Source organism: Macaca mulatta, chromosome X (genome assembly GCF_049350105.2).
Source record: "Macaca mulatta isolate MMU2019108-1 chromosome X, T2T-MMU8v2.0, whole genome shotgun sequence".
NCBI classification, from domain to species: Eukaryota; Metazoa; Chordata; class Mammalia; order Primates; family Cercopithecidae; genus Macaca; species Macaca mulatta.
Window position 1 is genome coordinate 109446109 of NC_133426.1, and position 17906 is coordinate 109464014.

The following is a 17906-nucleotide window of genomic DNA, read 5'->3' on the forward strand; positions in this document are numbered from 1 at the left end:
GCGATCTCAGCTCACTGCAAGCTCCACCTCCTGAGTTCAAGCAATTCTCTGCCTCAGCCTCCCAAGTAGCTGGGACTACAGGCGCTCCCCACCATGCCTGGCTAATTTTTTTTGTATTTTTTGTAGAGATGGGGTTTCACCATGTTAGCCAGGATGGTCTCGATCTCCTGACCTCGTCATCCACCCGCCTTGGCCTCCCAAGGTGCTGGAGTTACAGACGTGAGCCACCGCGCCCGGCTGAATCTCTTTTGCAATATATTTTTCACAAACTTTCCAAAACTTGTTCAAACCTTCAGATGTTTCCTATCTAACTTAAAATAATCCTTTAACCCTCTAAACTAGGCAAGAAATCCACATTCCCATTCCTTCTTGTAATCTTTTACCAAATGCACATTGTACTTTCTTTGCACACCTTGCATGTAAAACTGTTTCTTCAGTAGTTTCAAATACATGTTACACTGTTGATTCTTAGCAACTTTTGGTGAAAAACCTGGTTAGTAAGCTATTTTAATTATGTACTAGCCTAGGACACCATACAGAAGTGCAGATAAGGTCTGACTCTTTCCAGCATAGCTAGGGATATGGCTAACTCCACATTTTGTTAGACCTTATCTAGTGGTAAAGCAGGCAAGTTGAACAATTTTCAAAAGCAAAAGAAGCAGTTTATGACCTTAAAGCATTTAGCAAACCTAATATCTGACTTGCATAATTTAGACCAAATGGCTAAATTTTTGAAGATATTTTTATTTTACCAATAATCCTAAAACTGTCTTTATTTCCCAAAGATTATTTAGATCACATGAACTAAAAGGCATTACACTTTACATTTTCTGACAATATTTAAGCAATTATTTTTTAACACCAATTAATTAGAGCTCTTTTATATAAACATCACACACGACACATATAAATACATAGAAGATTCAGTAGTTGTAAGATTTTTCATTTGCCACTTTTTGTTTCTTAATTGGATTATCGGCTTCAGGGTGGAGCCTGTGGGAGAACAGAGTGGAGAAAGCATGCAGTTTCCAGAGCCTAATAAGAAGATACAGCTGGAAGGCAAAAATGGATCCCCAAAATTAAGGGTCCCATCATTACAGTGGATCCTGGATCCCCAAAAGAGAAATGCTATGGAGCAAGACAGTACAATGATTTTACCATACATTTCATTGCAAAGTGATCCAATGCCAGTCAGCCCATTCCCCGTGGGAGTCTTATCTCTCCGTGGGGGGTGGGGATGTTGCCGTACCTTCCCGGTGGCCAAGAGCATGCTTCTCTGATCCAAACGTGCAAGTATTCCTCCATAACTGCCATTAGCCATCCATATATTTCCTACCTGGTTATTACCAAAGTTCTTTCATAATGTGAAGTAATTTCCGAAACTCCCAAAAGTGAAAAACAGGTAACGCAATGCAAACAGAACAGAGCCTTAGATTTTAAGAGGGATCTATCCACTTTCAGTTCCTGGGGTTACGTGAGGAAACCAGAGGTTTTTCCCAAAATGGGGTCTGTGGCACCTCCTCTGTTTTTCCCAAGGAGTCCAAGCCGTTAGAAATTATCTTAGGTCCTTTCATGTGTACATCAAGAGTGGCAAGAACACAAAATAAGAAAACCAATTCAGTTGACTGAGAACAAAAAACCTTCTTTTCTTCAGAAAAATAAGATTCAAGAAGAGAAAAAAACAAGGCCTTTTAAATATATGTATAGCTTGGACATCTGCTTTTAACTAAGCTGACTTTTAACCATAGTGTTCCTAAGAAAATCCTTTTAAATCTCTTATTACTTGACTTTAGCCTAGCCAAACAGCCAATACTTGTGGTTTTTGAACTTTACCAAAAGTAACCTCACAGGTGAAACCAATAAGCCTTAACTAAGGTTATGACTTATCCATGAGTGTACAAGGTATTTTCAAAGAGGTGGTAAGCAGTTTTTACAAGATTTAGAGTCTACAAAGGTAGCTTTGACAAAGGAAAATTCAAGAAGGGAAGTCAGAAGTCATTCATGGAGGGGCAGAGAATACACTGATTTTTACCATTCCTACTACTGGTTTGCATAGAGAGAGAGAAGCCAGAAGTCTGACTGGCAAGAATTCCTACGCTTCTACCAGCATGCCTGGCTGCTGGCTTCTGGGTTCCCTTTCCCTGAGCAGCCCTAACAACCCTGCTTGCCGCACCCTGAGGACTAAGCCACAACACCAAGGAAAAATCATCTTTTTTCCATTTCATGGAATCTTTGAACTAGATAAAAGTCATTTTCTTTCTGTTAGAAAGTTAAGGTTTGTACTGCATGTTGCCATGTGTGTCCTGAGAAGGAGGAGTAGATAAAGAGGTTGTCTACATACTGTAGAAGTTATCCCCTCTCAAGAGATTTCTCAGTTAGAGAAATCTCTTGAGAGTTAGGACTTGTCTGAATAAATGTGGGCTATTTTAGACATTACCGGGGATGGGTGGGAGAATGGCAATTGGTCCCTTAAGTAATATAAAGGGGTGTGAATCTTTTGTTTTGAGGGAGGGGATGCCATTTGCCCCACCTAACAGGCTTAGCCCTGTTCTCTTTATTCTGCTCTGGGTTGTAAAAGACTTAAGAGGCTAATCTGAGGACCTCCTGCACAGGGGTTCCAAGGCTGACTCTTGTAATTGCCTCCCAGTTTCTTTTTAAGCCAGGCAGTTTAAGGTTTGGGGAAATTAAAATTTTCCCAGTTTGGGGGAATGCATCCAAGGGGCAAGTCCTGTGGTATGGAGACACAATTTCCCATCTGCCATTTGCGAAGAGAGAACAGAGGAGGAAAAGGAGGAAAAGGGAAAAAGGTGTCCTCCCTTTCTTCCTATTATCCCAAATGGGGCATCCCCCATCATCCTGGGTTCTAGACTTAACCATTCTTTACATGTACCCATGGTCCCATCTCATCACAATTACCCACTTGAGAACAGAGAACAGAAGAGATACTGGAGTGAACAGTGAGCCCCTGTCCATCCCTGGAGTTCCAGAATTAACTGGTCCTTACTATGTACCTGCCTAGCCTTTCATCTTTGTTCCAATGGTAACCTGTTAAGCTAGGACCACCCTTCTTGGGTTCCAGACTTAACCAGTCTTTACTGTGTATCCATGGTCCCATCTCATCACAATTACCCACTGGAGAACAGAGGAGATACTGGAGTGAACCGTTGGCCCCTGTCCATTCCTGGGGTCTGGAATTAACTGGTTCTTACTGTGTAACTCCCTAGTGTTTCATTTCTGTTCCAGTGGTAATCTGTCAGCCTGGGCCACCCTTCATCTCTGTCCTATGGGTCTCTTGTGTGAACCCTGAAAATTTGAGACAGGCCTCAGTTAATTTAGAAAGTTTATTTTGCCAAGGTTAAGGATACACGCCAGTGACACAGCCTCAGGAAGTCGTGAGGACATGTGCCCAAGGTGGTTGGGGCACAGCTTGGTTTTATACATTTTAGGGAGAGAGGAGATATCAATCAATATATGTAAGAAGTACATTGGTTCCATCCAGAATGGTGAGGACAACTGGAAGCAGGGAGGGGGCTTCCAGGTCACAGGTTAGGTGAGAGACAAATGGTTGCATTCTTTTGAGTTTCTGATAAGCTTTTCCAAAGGAGGCAATCAGAATAAGCCTCTATCAGAGTGAGCAGAGGGATGACTTTGAATAGAATGGGAGGCAGATTTACCCAGCCTGAATGTTCCCTTTAGTTTAGGATTTTGAGGGCACAAGATATTTTCCTTTCACACCTGCATCTGTGGCCTTTGGCCAGCCTATATCCTTGTCTGCATGGCCTTATAGTGACTCTCACTCAGAGGATTTTAGTAATAAAATAATTATCTTTTTTCTTAGAAACCTGTTTCTCTGTTAACTGCCACAGTGGCTGGACTTCCCTCCTCCCTCCTTTAGAATATGACCTTGAAGGGCTTGATGCACATTGAGAAAGGCATGGAAGTAATTCGAGAAATGGAGGCTATAGGAGGATGTGGAAAGAAGCAAGAGGAATACTCATGGAAAGCCTTCATATGCTCACGAAAATAGGAGCCTTTGTATTCAAGAGGGTAATGTTTATTTGCCCTCTGAACATAAAGCAGTAACCTCTGAGGACTTGGGGCTTGCGGTATGAATTTCTCCTCCTCCCAAAGTGGTGGTGGCTTATAAAACAAGAGGGTGGGAACCTTAAAGGACCAGAGTGAAGCACTATGCAGGCAGACAAGCTGCTTTTAAAAGCCATCAGAAAACTTAGTGCTGGGGCGTAACAGGAACAAAATGCACATGATGAGTTGTAAGAAGCCGGCAGCACTGGAGTTCCAATTAGTGTCCTGGCCACATGCCAGCAGACAGGGGAAAGATGGAATGTCACCCGAGACAGTAAAAACAAATATAAACCTCAGGGGATATCCACAAGGGAGCCTGTGCCTTTGCTGCTGCACAAATGCAGAGAGCCATGGACGCAGGAATAACAGGGAGTGTGTGTTTTAGAAGTCATGTGGCATGCAAAGTGAAAGCAAAGAAGCAGGCTTTCACCCAAGGCAGAAGGTCTGGTGGGTGTGAAAAGCCATTTTAGAACATACACACAGAAAACAGGAGAATGGGTGGTATACATTTTTGGAAAAGAGCGAATTTTAGTTGGAAAGAAAAAGCAGAGGAAATCTCATACATTGCATGGTTTTTAGGCCTCAACCTCACCACTCTCATGAGCCTCCTATCTAGGAGGGCCTTTTAATGCTTGTGACCTACTTGATGTGGACCCTAAGGTCCTTCCCACCCCTGCAAGCCACCATTAGGGTGAGCTAATAAATCAGCCACGGAAAGCAGAGTCACTTATGGAGAGAGAGAGAGAGAAAGAGAGAGAGAGACAGAGAGACAGAGAGAGAGAGAGAAAGACAGAGAGACAGAGAGAGAGACAGAGATTGTGAGAATGTAAAGGAAGAGAACAAGAGTCTCTGCCTGGTAATCCAGGGAATTCTTCCGAATCTTAACCAAGACCAACAGGTGTTACTTCCATGAGTCTGCAAGAACCACAGTGTTACAGAGCTTGGGGCCCAAGTCCCTTAAAATACCTGGAAAGCCTTCTGCAGATTGTGAAGAGTACAATAAATACCTAACTTTTCAATGTCCAAAAACCAACCAACATCAACAAGCATCAAGAGCAGCCAGGGAAGCATAACCTCACCAAACAAACTAAATAAGGCACCAGGGACCAATCTTGGAAAAACAGAGATGTGTGACCTTTCAGACAGAGAAGTTGAAATAGCTGTTTTGAGGAAACTTAATGAAATTCAGTATACCACAGAGAAGGAATTCAAAATTCTATCAGATAAATTTAACAAAGACATTAAAATAATTTAAAAGAATCAGGCAGAAATTTTGGAGCTGCATACTGAAGAACGCTTTAATAGCAGAATTGATCACAAGAATTAGTGAGCCTGAAGACAGTCTATTTCAAAATACATAGTCACAAGTGACAGAAGAAAAAAAATACAAAACAATGAAGCATGCCTACAGGATCTAGAAAATTTGGAGCTGCATACTGAAGAATGCATTAATAGCAGAACTGATCACAAGAAAAAGAAAGAGAAGGAAGGAGAAAGGAAGGAAGGAAGGAAGGAAAGAAAGAAAGAGAAAAGGAAGGAAGGAAGGGAAGGGGAGGGGAGGGAAGGGAAGGGAAGAAAGAAACTGCACACGGGGGTTGGATGCCTCCAACCAAAGAAGGCAAGGCATAGATATCTCTTAACATCTGAGTCACATGGAAAGAAAGAAGGGAAGAAAAAAGGGAAGAAAGTAGGGAAGAGAAAGGACAAGGGACTACACACAGGGGTCAGATGCCTCCAACCAAAGAAGGCAAGGCATAGATATCTCTTAACATCTGAGTCACATGGCCAGTATGTTACCGGTGGCAAATAACCGAGTCTCATGGTACCTAATATGTTAAGGGTGACAAGTGTCCGAGTTACCATTGGTGAATCTGTATGGGTCTGCAGCACCCTCAATTCTTGCCTCCTCAGAAGAAAGAATTTGACTGAGGGGCATAAGGCAGAAAAAGAGACCAAGGCAAGTTTCCGAGCAAGAGTGGAAGTTTATTTTAAAAGACTTTAGAACAGTAAAGAAAGGAAAGCATGCTTGAAAGAGACCCAAGCGGGCGACTTGAAGGACAAGTGCACTGTTTAATCTTGATCCTAGGACTTTATAGGCTGGCCCCTTTCCCATGATGCTTCCATTGGTGTGGGCTGCCCGCATGCGAGGTGCCCTCCTTACCATTAGGAAGTGAGCATGCACAGTGTATTTAGAAAGTTGTATGCATGCCCATCTGAGGCTTTCTTTCCTTTTCCAGTGGAGTGCTCCCAGAAGGTCATACTCTGCTATTTTGTCTCTTAATGCATATGCCTGGGAAGTTTTTTCACCCTCGTGCCTGCATTCAGTTAACACTTTAGTGCAATAGGTGTGGGCCATTAGGAAATGGCCTCTCCATAGCACCAACTGCCAATTTTTCCATTTTAGAGAGGCAATGCGATAATTGCTAAATCATCTTCTGACAGTCCTAGTGGTGTGAGGGTAGAGCCCTCTTCTGCCCCAATCATGCCTGTCTAACTACCTGTAACATAGGCATATCATATCCAAACTGAAGAAAGACAAAGAGAAAATACTGAAAAAACAAACAAACAAACAAAACCCCGAAATCCCTTACCTATAGAGGAACAAGGATAAGAATTACAGTGCAGAAATCATGCAAGTAAAGAAGAGAGTGGGCTATAATATTTAAAATATTGAAAGAAATACTACCAACTTAGACCTCTGTGATCAGTAAAATTATCCTTAAACATGAAGGAGAAATAATTTCTCAGACAAACAGGAACTGAGGATATTCATCACCAGCAGACGTGCCCTGCAGGAGATGTTAAAAAGAAGTTCTTCAGGGAAAAGGTAAAATAATATAGGTCAGAAATTTATAGAAAGAAAGGGCATTGGAGAAGGAATAAATGAAGGCATGCTTGCTATTGCCCTCATCATTCTTGTCCATCTCAGTGTGCTAATGAAACCACCTTTGCAAAAATTATAGCTGATGAAATTATGACAGTGAAAGAGATCAGACCTAACCAACTCCATCTTGCTTCTAAACTTTAAGCTGTCCTTGTTCATTCCTGGGTTTAGGCCAAACTAACCTTGGGAAGGAATTTAGTTTATAGTTTAACTCTGAAACAAAATTGGTAATAGCCCTTTCCCAGTCGGGGTCGGGGTGTGGGATACCTTCCTGCCTGGGGACCAGTCTGCCTTCGTAGGCCTAACAAATTAGCTACAAGATTAAAAATTATGGTTTAGGGGCCATACAGCCTCCAGCTGCGAGTCTGAACCTCCCCAAATTGCTCCTGGGAATAACATCACTGTTGAAAAACCTAAGATCAGTACTTGAGATATTTTGCAGACCCTGCCTTCCTTGTTGGAAGCAAGTAAAACTCCAAAAAAATAAAGGAGTTGTACAGCAAACTAAACTTTAGTTCTCGATCAAATTTTGGGAGATCAGGGATTCTCTGGGCGGGGGGCGGGGGGGGGGCTTCCAGGCCTCTGCAAGTTGTCCTATTGGTTTGAGCCATAAAGATAGCTCAAGCTGGTACCAAACACCCATAGGAGATTCCTCAAGGTCAGGGGCACCTCCACTCAGAATCCCTTTGCGGTTACCAAAATATGTACCCCAAATATCTGAGACAGGTCTCAGTCAGTTGAGGAAGTTTATTTTGTCAAGGTTAGGGATGCTTCTGTGACACAGCCTCAGGAGGTCTTGACAACATGTGCCCATTGTGGTCGGGGCAATGAGACATCAATTAATATATGTAAGATGCACGTTGGTTCTGTCCAGAAAGGCAGGACACCTCCAAGAGGGGAGGGGGCTTCCAGGTCAAAGGTAGATAAGAGACAAATGGTTGCATTCTTTTGAGTTTCTGATTAGCCTCTCCAAAGGAGGCAATCAGATATGCATTTATATCAGTGAGCAGAGGGGTGACTTTGAGCTGTCTGTCTGTCCTTTGTCCACAAGGAATTTCCTTGTGGATAAATGGTGAGGGATGTATGTAGCTTTTTTTTTTTTTTTTTAATCTTAGTAACTATATTTTTTAGGAATAGAATGGGAGGCAGATTTGCCCTAAGCAGTTCCCAGCTTGACTTTTCCCTTTGACTCAGCGATTTTAGGATCCTGAGATTTATTTTTCTTTCACAATAGATATATACTTATAATGCACACTTTCCATAAACCATATGTATTATTGTACAACTTGCATTTTCACTTTGTATTTTGAGTTATTTCCATTTTGGTATATATAGAGCCATTTCTTTTTGATATCATAGTAGGGTAGAATAGTACTTTATAAAATAAATTTATCATACTTAGTTTAATGCTTTCACTATTGATGGTCATTTATGTAACCGCGTGATGGGTTCTTCCTGCCAGCTGCACAAACAAAATTAATTCAAGGAGACCATGGCATTGCGATAAAGAAAGAGTTTAATTGATGCGGTGCTGGCCACACCGAATGGGAGATGGAGTCCTGTCTTAACTCAATCTCCTGAAGAATTTGGGGGCTAAGGTTTTCCAAAAGTAGTTTGGGGGCATAGGAGTGGGTAGGCAATGGGTGGTTGGTGCTGATTGGTTGGGGGTGCAATCATAGGGGTGTGGGAAATGGTCCTCCTATGTGCTGAGTCACTTCTGGATGGGGCCTCAGGAGCAGTTGGTGGGTCAAGGTGGAGCCAGACATGCAAGAAATCTGAAAAGATACCTCAAAAGGCCAATCTTAGGTTCTACAATAGTGATGTTATCTGCAGAAATAATTGGGGAAGTTGCATATCTTGTAACCTCAGAATAATGGCTGTCAATCCTTTATGTCTACACCTTAGCAGGACTCAGGCTGCTCCATCCTCCTAGCCTGGTGGTTTCTTATTAGCTTTACAAAGACAGTTGGTTACTTTTTGGGGAATGGCTATTATCATTTAAACTGTAAAGTAAATGTCTCCCAAAGTTAGCTTATACGCCCAGGAATAATTAAGGGCAACTTGAAGGCCAAAGGCAAGACAGGTGTTAGCCAGATCAGATCTCCTTCACTGCCCTAATTTTCTTTTTTTTTTTTTTTTTTTTTTTTTTTGAGACGGAGTCTTGCTCTGTCACCCAGGCTGGAGTGCAGTGGCCGGATCTCAGCTCACTGCAAGCTCCGCCTCCCGGGTTCACACCATTCTCCTGCCTCAGCCTCCGGAGTAGCTGGGACTACAGGCGCCTGCCACCTCGCCCGTTTAAGTTTTTGTATTTTTAGTAGAGACGGGGTTTCACTGTGTTACCCAGGATGGTCTCGATCTCCTGACCTCGTGATCCGCCCGTCTCGGCCTCCCAAAGTGCTGGGATTACAGGCTTGAGCCACCGCGCCCGGCCTGCCCTAATTTTCTCATTGTTATAATTTCTTGTAAAGGTGGTTTCATTTACATTATTTACAATTAATTGCTATTAAAAGAAATTATGCATTTTAGTATTCTTGCATATATTTACTTAAAGCATTATACTGGAGAAAGAAAACTCACATCAGAATCTGCAGGCCTATGTCCTTCATATTTAAGATAATGTGTTAAAGTTTTAATGCTATTAAGCTTAAAGGACAAAGCTAATAAGAACACACAAATGTTAAGAATCATATCGTAAAGTGATTCATCAAAAAGTAGTGTGACATGCAATTGAAACTCCTGTTTCTCTTAGTATGACTAATATCTCCTAAGTCACATATATTGGTGTGTCAGATTGAGGCATCCACAAAAGGAATACAAATGACCAGGAAAAATGATCATATTTTTCTGCCTCTTTGTGCTCTATATTTTGAAATGTAGGTGTTGGTATTATTTCTAATATGTGTGTGCTTCAGGAGTTGCTTCACAATCTGTCTTCCTCTCTTGCTCCCTTCCAACACTGAAAAACCATACAAGAGCAGCTATGGGTGGCATACTCTGGGCTAAGCCCTGGGGTTACAGGTAACAAAGATAAAGACACACTTACGAATTAGCATTGATCTGCAACCCACAGAAGGTACCATGGAATTATCATGACTCAGTAGCCCCTCACCTCCTTCAACCCTTGACTGACTATACCGTCTACAATGTGCTGAGAATACAGTGGTGAACAATACCAAAAGGGTACTTTCATTCAGGCAACTTCCAGTCTAACAAACTCCCCACCACTTGGGAGAGTAAAAAAAGGTATATGTTCAGAAGAAAAAGGCACATGCATGCATTAGGCAGGATGCAGGGCTGGGCCAAAAGGAGGAGTTGAGGAGCGCAGCTGGGATCTGGGATCTGCCTTGAGGAAGTGCGCGAATAGAGGTCCCCTCTCCTGACTGAACAGTGGAGAGGCGCCAAGACCATCCCTACGTGGTGCCATCAAAGAGAGAGGACTCTTATGACCTCCTGCGGGTCCTGACAGGGAAAGGCCCTCTTTGGGGGGCAACTGTGGGGACGGCGCAATGCCAACGTGAGCCACCATTTGAAATGACAAAAACCGGTGTGGCAGAAAGAAATGAGTCTGTACAGACCAGTGGTTGGTTTCCTAGGGTCAGAGGTCTAGGTCTACCTTCTTTTAGAAGAGGGGCAGTGGTGAGGCCTTGATGGGAGCCCCCTGCCCCAGAATTCACTTAAGAGCAGGTGTACCTTCCTCCCCTGAGTGGCTCCACGAAGCTGGGAAATAAACGCACAAGAGGACCACCCTAGAGGCCCAGGCCTTTCTGGCCTGAAATTGCCTCTCCCCTCCCAGACTGCAGTGCTGACACCCCCTCTCCCATTAACATCCAGGAAGGAGGGTGAGAGGGCTGGGGAGAGGGAGGGGGCAGACACCCAGCAGTCCCTGGTTGGGGAGTTGGGGCAGGGGTGCAGACACACTAAGGGGAGGTTTGGTATCCATCCGCTGATCCCTCCAGCGCAGCTCTTCCCAACCTCCTGATCCGGTCCCCTGCCCGGGCCCCCAGCCGCCCGCCGGTCCCATATATTATAGCAACGTCAGATATGTGGTGGTGGTCGCCACGTTAGGGTCCGCGGGGGCCTCCTGAGGCACCCTGGTGCCAACCCGCAGGCCCAGGCTGGGGCTCGTCGTGGCCCCGCCCACCTCGGGGTCGGAACTAAGGTGGGCCTGGGAGGGGGCGTCGAGCACTTTCGCGCCGTATCCCTCCGCTCCCCTTCCCGACACCCTCGCGGCGAGTGGTTCCTGCCGCATCCTGCGCAGCCCCTACCCAGTTTGGTGCAGAGGCGTGGGGGGCGGGACTCGTCTTTTCCTTTCGGATCGCGGGGAAAGCGGTGAGAATCCAAGTGAGGAGCCGCCAGAGGAGAGCTGAGGAGAAGAGAGGGAGGTCGACGACCTGGGCCCTGGGCCGCTGAAGGCAAGTGGGGGTGCGTGAGGTTGGGGTGGTCCGCCGGGGTGGTCCGCCAGGGTGGACCGGCTGGCAGCCTGCCCCGCCGACCTTGACAGCCTGGCAAGGAGGAGACGATCCGGTCGGAGCCGGGCGCCGGAGAGAGGTGCGCAGTGCCCGAGACCCCTGGCGATGGGAGGCGGTGATCGGTGAGGGCCGGGCCAGGCCAGGCCAAGGGCTGAGGGGCTGGCTTGAGAGGCACCGTCAGCTCGTCTGGAGGAGAACCGCTCTGACAGCTTCCCAACCAGCTTTGCAGGCGCCGGCGCTCCGCCCTCGACGGTCTATGCCCGGAAGGGGCTGTGGGGGAGGCTCCTTCGGGAAAATGGCGGAGCGGGAGCCATTGTAGGGGGCGCCTGGGAAGGTTGGTGGGGGCCAGCGTCCCAGCTCTGTGCCCAGCCCGCGAGAGGTGGGCCGCATTCACTACTCCGGGCCCTGATTCCGGAAAGGGGCCTGTGGGACCCTTTTCCTGGGTGCTGTCCCTTCCCACAGGCTCCAGGTGGTTGTCAAAGTCTCCTGTCTGCGGGGTAGGTCTGGTGGGTTCTCCAAAACTGGAACTTTGAGTGGGTGGATTATGAAGACACTAAAATGAAATGTTTATCCGCCTTTTAATAGCACACTGTTTTATTGCCTTACATATTTAGATCCCCACACGCAGTTTTGTGCAAACAAATAGACAGGGTGTGGACTTGGTCGAATTTCACAACAGTAGTCCATGTAAATAACAGGGTAGTATTTTTCCATCTTTCTTGTTCAGGATCTGTTTTCTCAACATGCTGATCCACTTTAAGTAATGTAATGATGCGTGAGAATAAGGGTTCCAAGTAGAGGGGAAATCTCTTTGAAGGGTCAATTTAGAACATTTGAAGTCAATCTGCTTCTTCAATTTCTGGTTCTGGAAACCAAAACTCCATCTCCAGCCATTCCTCACAGACCGTCTCATTTTGGTACAGAAATAGTCCCACAGAAGAATTCATGGCATTTCTGATGGTGGATATCTGAGGAGCTATGAGAGTTGGGAGACTTCATTTACTTAGTTTCTGATTCTCAAAAAGGAGGTGTTAGAATCCGAATTCTGGGAATCTGTCCATTAACCTGCTATTTTTCTACCATTGTTAACATAGTCTCTTGGGGTTATTTTTTTGCTAGTTGCTCGCCTTCTTTTTGTAGGGTGTGACTCTTCTCTAGCTAGAGGACTCTTTGGTGGGAAGGATAGCATCTCCTGAGGACCCCTGCTGTATGAGCAGGCTGACATGGGTGGTGAATAAAGCAGGATCTAGGTATGCATGGGGAAGGGGAGGGACATGCACAGATGGTATTAAAATAACAGTCTCCATTATCTTCCCTGCCTGCCTCCTAAGTACGATTGCCTATGTTCCACTACCTATTTCTGCACCTCATATTTTTTTTTTCAGGAAAGGAGGTGTAACTTCTGTTGGGAAAATGACTGACTTCAAAGTTGGCAGGAGGTGTAATCAGGCTGCAGGTCTTGGGGTGATTAGGGAATCATTGAGGAGGAGCAGACAGGTGGGAGACATTTAACATAGCCTTGAATATTCAAAAGCATATGTTTTAACCCTTGTTATGGGCATTAGATCATCTTAGTCTCTTCTGTTTTCTTTCCTCTGCCTTCCTTTCTATCCTTAGGTCTGTTCCTTTCTAGGTTCCTGTAGAGATCTGTATGTAGCTGTTCACTTGGAAGTTAATTAAGAAAGAGAACAAAAACTGTTCATTTGGATTCAAGGTAGGTTTATGTGTAAACACCCCTGTTGATTGGGGTTATGGAGAGGCTGTTGCCAAGTGGGTTAGACCAGATCATATCTTGGAGCCACTGTCTTCCAGCTTTCTGGTCACTTCTGACCTCACATTTGTGTACAAGTGATGGGGTGGGGTGAGCCAGGATTATGCTGATGAGGTAGATACTGGGGCAGGAAATGGGAAAAGAAGCCACGAGGAGTACTAGGAGGCCAGACGTGTTATATAACCAAAGCCCTATATTTGGGAAGGCAGAAATTGGGTTTAGAGATTAGAGTGTAGGTCTGTCAACCAAATACTCAGAATTCCAATCCCACCTGTATTTTTGTCCATAGGCCTGCCCATGAGTTAACTATAGGGCATATCAACACTGGAAACAGGGAAGGAGGAAAAATTGCACTAGATCAGTGCAGGTTGGTGTGAGTGCTGCCTGAATACATCTGTGAGGTCTAGTGGTATGTATTTTAGTGGTGGACCTACTAGCATGGGTCCAAAGAGACTGGGCACTCCTTTAGCCTTTCTTACTCTCAGCAAGCTTACCTGCCATCTTTGTTCCTGTTTGATGCAGAGTAAAAGAATGACAGTGCTTGGGCAGGACATTGTTGAGCATTAGTGGCAGTGTGCAAAGTATAAAATGAAGTAGCAGAGTTTTTTATTAATTCACTTCTACACAATTCATTTCTACTCTATGTCCTTCTGTGTGGCTGTTTGCATAGAGAAGCACAGTTGGACAAGACTCAAAGCCAGTTTCTTTCTTCAACCTCAGGTCCATCTCCACTGGTGGCTGTGGTGGCTTTGGATTGTTGGAAGACCATCGCCTTCAGCAGGTCTGCACTTGGGAACAATCATTCTCCCCCATCCCGAGCGTGCCTCTGCCCTCTGTATCATTGACAGAGGCTGTATGTTTGGAAAGAGAACTTTGTGACTGCAGAACTGACAGTTGACTCTAACTCTTGCTACCAAGTTTTTCCATTACCCAGTGAAAGAGTGTTAAGACTTTGACCTAGGACACATTGAGAACCAAGGCCAAGACTGGACAGGGCCATATAACTGGGCTTCAACCATGACTGGGACTAAGAATAAGACAAGAGCCCAGGCCAAAACTGAAAAAAAGCCTGTTACACAAGCTAAAGCTGGAGCAGAGAGGGAGGCTACTGGTGTTGTTAGGCCTGTAGCCAAGACCAGGGCCAAAGCCAAAGCCAAGACAGGGTCTAAGACAGATGCAGTAGCAGAGATGAAGGCAGTGTCTAAGAACAAGGTTGTTGCTGAGGTGAAGGAAGGAGCTCTGTCAGAGCCTAAGACTCTGGGCAGAGCCATGGGAGATTTCAGTTCCAAGGCCGGGAATGAGTCCACCAGCTCCACATGTAAAAATGAGGCTGGTATTGATGCCTGGTTCTGGGCTGGGGAAGAGGCCACTATCAATTCCTGGTTCTGGAATGGAGAAGAGGCGGGTAATAGTTCCAGCACTAAGAATGATAAACCTGAAATTGGTGCCCAGGTCTGTGCTGAGGAGTTGGAGCCTGCGGCTGGGGCCGATTGCAAACCCAGGTCAGGGGCTGAGGAGGAGGAGGAAGAGAATGTTATTGGGAACTGGTTTTGGGAAGGAGATGATACCAGTTTTGACCCTAATCCTAAACCCGTGAGCAGGATAGTTAAGCCTCAGCCCCTGTATGAAATTAATGAAAAAAATAGGCCCAAGGACTGGTCTGAGGTAACTATCTGGCCCAACGCCCCTGCTGTAACTCCAGCAGTGTTAGGATTTAGATCCCAGGCACCATCTGAGGCAAGCCCTCCTTCATATATTGTTCTGGCTTCAGCTGAAGAAAATGCCTGTTCTTTGCCTGGGGCAACAGCTTGCCGCCCTTCTAGGAACACTCGCTCATGCTCACAGCCTATCCCTGAGTGTCGTTTTGATTCTGACCCCTGCATCCAGACCATAGATGAGATTAGACGTCAAATCAGGATCAGGGAGGTAAATGGGATTAAACCATTTGCTTGTCCTTGCAAAATGGAATGCTATATGGATTCTGAGGAATTTGAAAAACTTGTTAGCTTACTTAAGTCAACTACTGATCCTCTTATTCATAAAATAGCACGGATTGCAATGGGTGTCCATAATGTTCACCCGTTTGCCCAAGAGTTTATTAATGAAGTGGGTGTAGTGACACTTATTGAAAGCTTGCTCAGTTTTCCTTCCCCTGAAATGAGAAAAAAGACTGTAATTACTCTGAATCCTCCTTCTGGGGATGAAAGACAACGCAAAATTGAATTACATGTTAAGCATATGTGTAAAGAAACCGTGTCATTTCCTTTGAACTCACCCGGACAGCAATCTGGATTAAAGATACTAGGACAACTGACTACTGATTTTGTCCATCACTACATTGTTGCCAATTACTTTTCAGAGCTTTTCCATTTGCTGTCCTCAGGAAATTGCAAAACCAGAAATCTTGTTTTGAAACTGCTTTTAAATATGTCTGAAAATCCAACTGCAGCCAGAGACATGATCAATATGAAGGCATTGGCAGCATTAAAACTCATCTTTAACCAGAAAGAGGCAAAAGCCAATCTTGTTAGTGGTGTGGCCATATTTATTAACATAAAGGAGCATATCAGAAAAGGCTCAATTGTAGTTGTTGATCACTTGAGTTATAATACACTCATGGCCATTTTCAGGGAAGTTAAAGGGATTATTGAAACTATGTAAAATGAGCCAGAGATAGAATGTTTTGAGCCATCTCTAAACTCTAGCAGGCTGTACATTACAGTGTATACATTATACACTGCATCTTTAACACAAAGTCACCTGTGACAGGCTCTAGGTTTGAGCTAGACTATTTTGGGGGTATCAAATGAATATTATTCCTTGGGCTGAAAATGTTTGATTTTTATCTTGCCTAGATTGGCATATTTTTAACATTTTACTTAAGATAGCGAACCAGTTCATTTTAAGTAAGCTAACTTTTTCATTAGTATCTGCTTATACACACCTGTGGCTTAAAATGTCAAAAAAGAAAATATCCTTGAGTTTGTAATCTAGTTACAGAAGTAAGGCATACACATACACAAAGATAACAGTACCTAGAGAGAGAGTGTGTATGAGTGTGTGTGTCTCTGTGTGTGCACGTGCACACTCATGGCCGAATGTGCGCACTCTACATAAAAGAGGCAGGGGTTGCTATAGGATATTTAATGTAAGATAAACTACTATTTTTCTCCTCTTCCAGCTGTATCAGATACTCATTCCACAACACAGAAATGACTCAGAATCTCAGACAAAATGTATTATTTGTTCAATTTTGATTTTGCTACTACATTCATAACTCTTAAATTGTTAGGCTGTTTCATTTACATAAAAGTTACCTCACAAAAGAGAAGGCAGGAAACATTTTGTGAGTGCCTATTCTATGTCAAACACTGTGTTGGCACCATATTTTACAAGTTTTTTTCCTCTTCTCATAGTGAACTTGTGAGCTAGTTACTTGTATTTTTATTAGAACTCATTATTCTGGGTACCCTCCAACGAGAATTAGAGAGATTAAATACCTTTTCCTAGATTCCCACAGCAGGCAGGTGGCGTAGCTGTTTTGTCTGACACCAGAACCTATCTCACCACACTGCTTTATAGTCCCCTTGAAGGGCATTTTGAGGTGGGGGGCCTTCAAAGCTCAGAGACTGCTTTTAATGGTTTAATTTTGCAATAGATCATGTCCATGCCAGGTGTTACAATTCTTAACTTCCTTCAAATTCATGTGTCTATTAGACATTTGGCTACATCTGGCTGGAGGTCAGGAGAAAATTCTGAGGTGAATAGATGGATTTTATCTGGCAGTGTCGAAAATAGTAGGAGCCCAAAACTTTGTTCACTGAGTAAGATGTAGATTTGGAGTCATCAGCAAGGGAAACTTGTTAGGTATCCTTTGTATCTTTTTCTATCCATTTGTATTTTTTCTTTCCCAAAGAGCCGAAATCATTTTATACCCTGAATTTAAAAGGTAATTGCTTTTTTCCTCCTTACGAAATCATACCTTAATTTTTTTTTCTTTTTTACCATTTATGATTTATTCTCCTGTGTGTCATATGAAAGGCCAAGGGGCTTTATCTTTTACTAGGAGGCAAGCCTGGGCATTTCTGCATTTGTACCAGCTAACACTACAAGATAAACTTAATTAGAGAAATTTAGACCCAGAATTGCAGCCTCAACAACACAAAACAGGAAAGCTAGAAGAGATTGCTGTGTCAACCTACGAGAGTGATTCTTGGAAGTTGGTATGGACCAGAAAGCATTCCCAGGACATTTAGGCTATGGCTGAGTTCTCTAAGACTCATGGTGGGAGTTATAATCCCTGGTCTTAGCTGATGTGAAAGTTTCTATGTGTGAAAATATGGAGTTATATGTTTTGAGATTTTCTGCCAGTTAAGAAACTAAAACAAGATCGTACTGTAAATGTTTGTAACTTACTTCCCCCCAGTTGTATACTGTAAACATCTTTGCATGTCAATAAATATGCCTCTACAACATATTTTTGAATCACTTAATATTTTTCTCTGTTAACGGTTGGTATATAGTGTTGTAATCCTTTATTGCATATTCTCATACAATATACACATTCTTTTGCAAAACTAGGAATACAGTGTTGAGACTTGCCTTTTCCTCTTAACAGTTGTCTTTTCAATTTAGTGTTATATAGATCTGTCACATGCTTTTTAATCTAATAACTTGACGGAAATATAATTACCATACA

General features: G+C 43.9%; 1 protein-coding gene across 26 annotated transcripts in view; it reads left to right on the plus strand.

Moving 5' to 3' along the window:
- The window catches only part of GPRASP3 (G protein-coupled receptor associated sorting protein family member 3), a 49580-nt gene extending 31896 nt beyond the window's left edge, over positions 1 to 17684 (plus strand). For 8 of the 26 annotated variants that reach the window (XM_077987468.1, XM_077987467.1, XM_077987465.1 and 5 more), the window contains 3 exons: positions 12822 to 12933; positions 13054 to 13150; positions 13928 to 17684. In XM_077987468.1, the coding sequence (XP_077843594.1) occupies positions 14225 to 15868 (1644 nt within the window). In that variant the 5' untranslated portion in view covers positions 12822 to 12933; positions 13054 to 13150; positions 13928 to 14224 and the 3' untranslated portion in view covers positions 15869 to 17684. 26 annotated transcript variants of the gene reach the window in all.
- Positions 17685 to 17906: the final 222 nt, after the last annotated feature.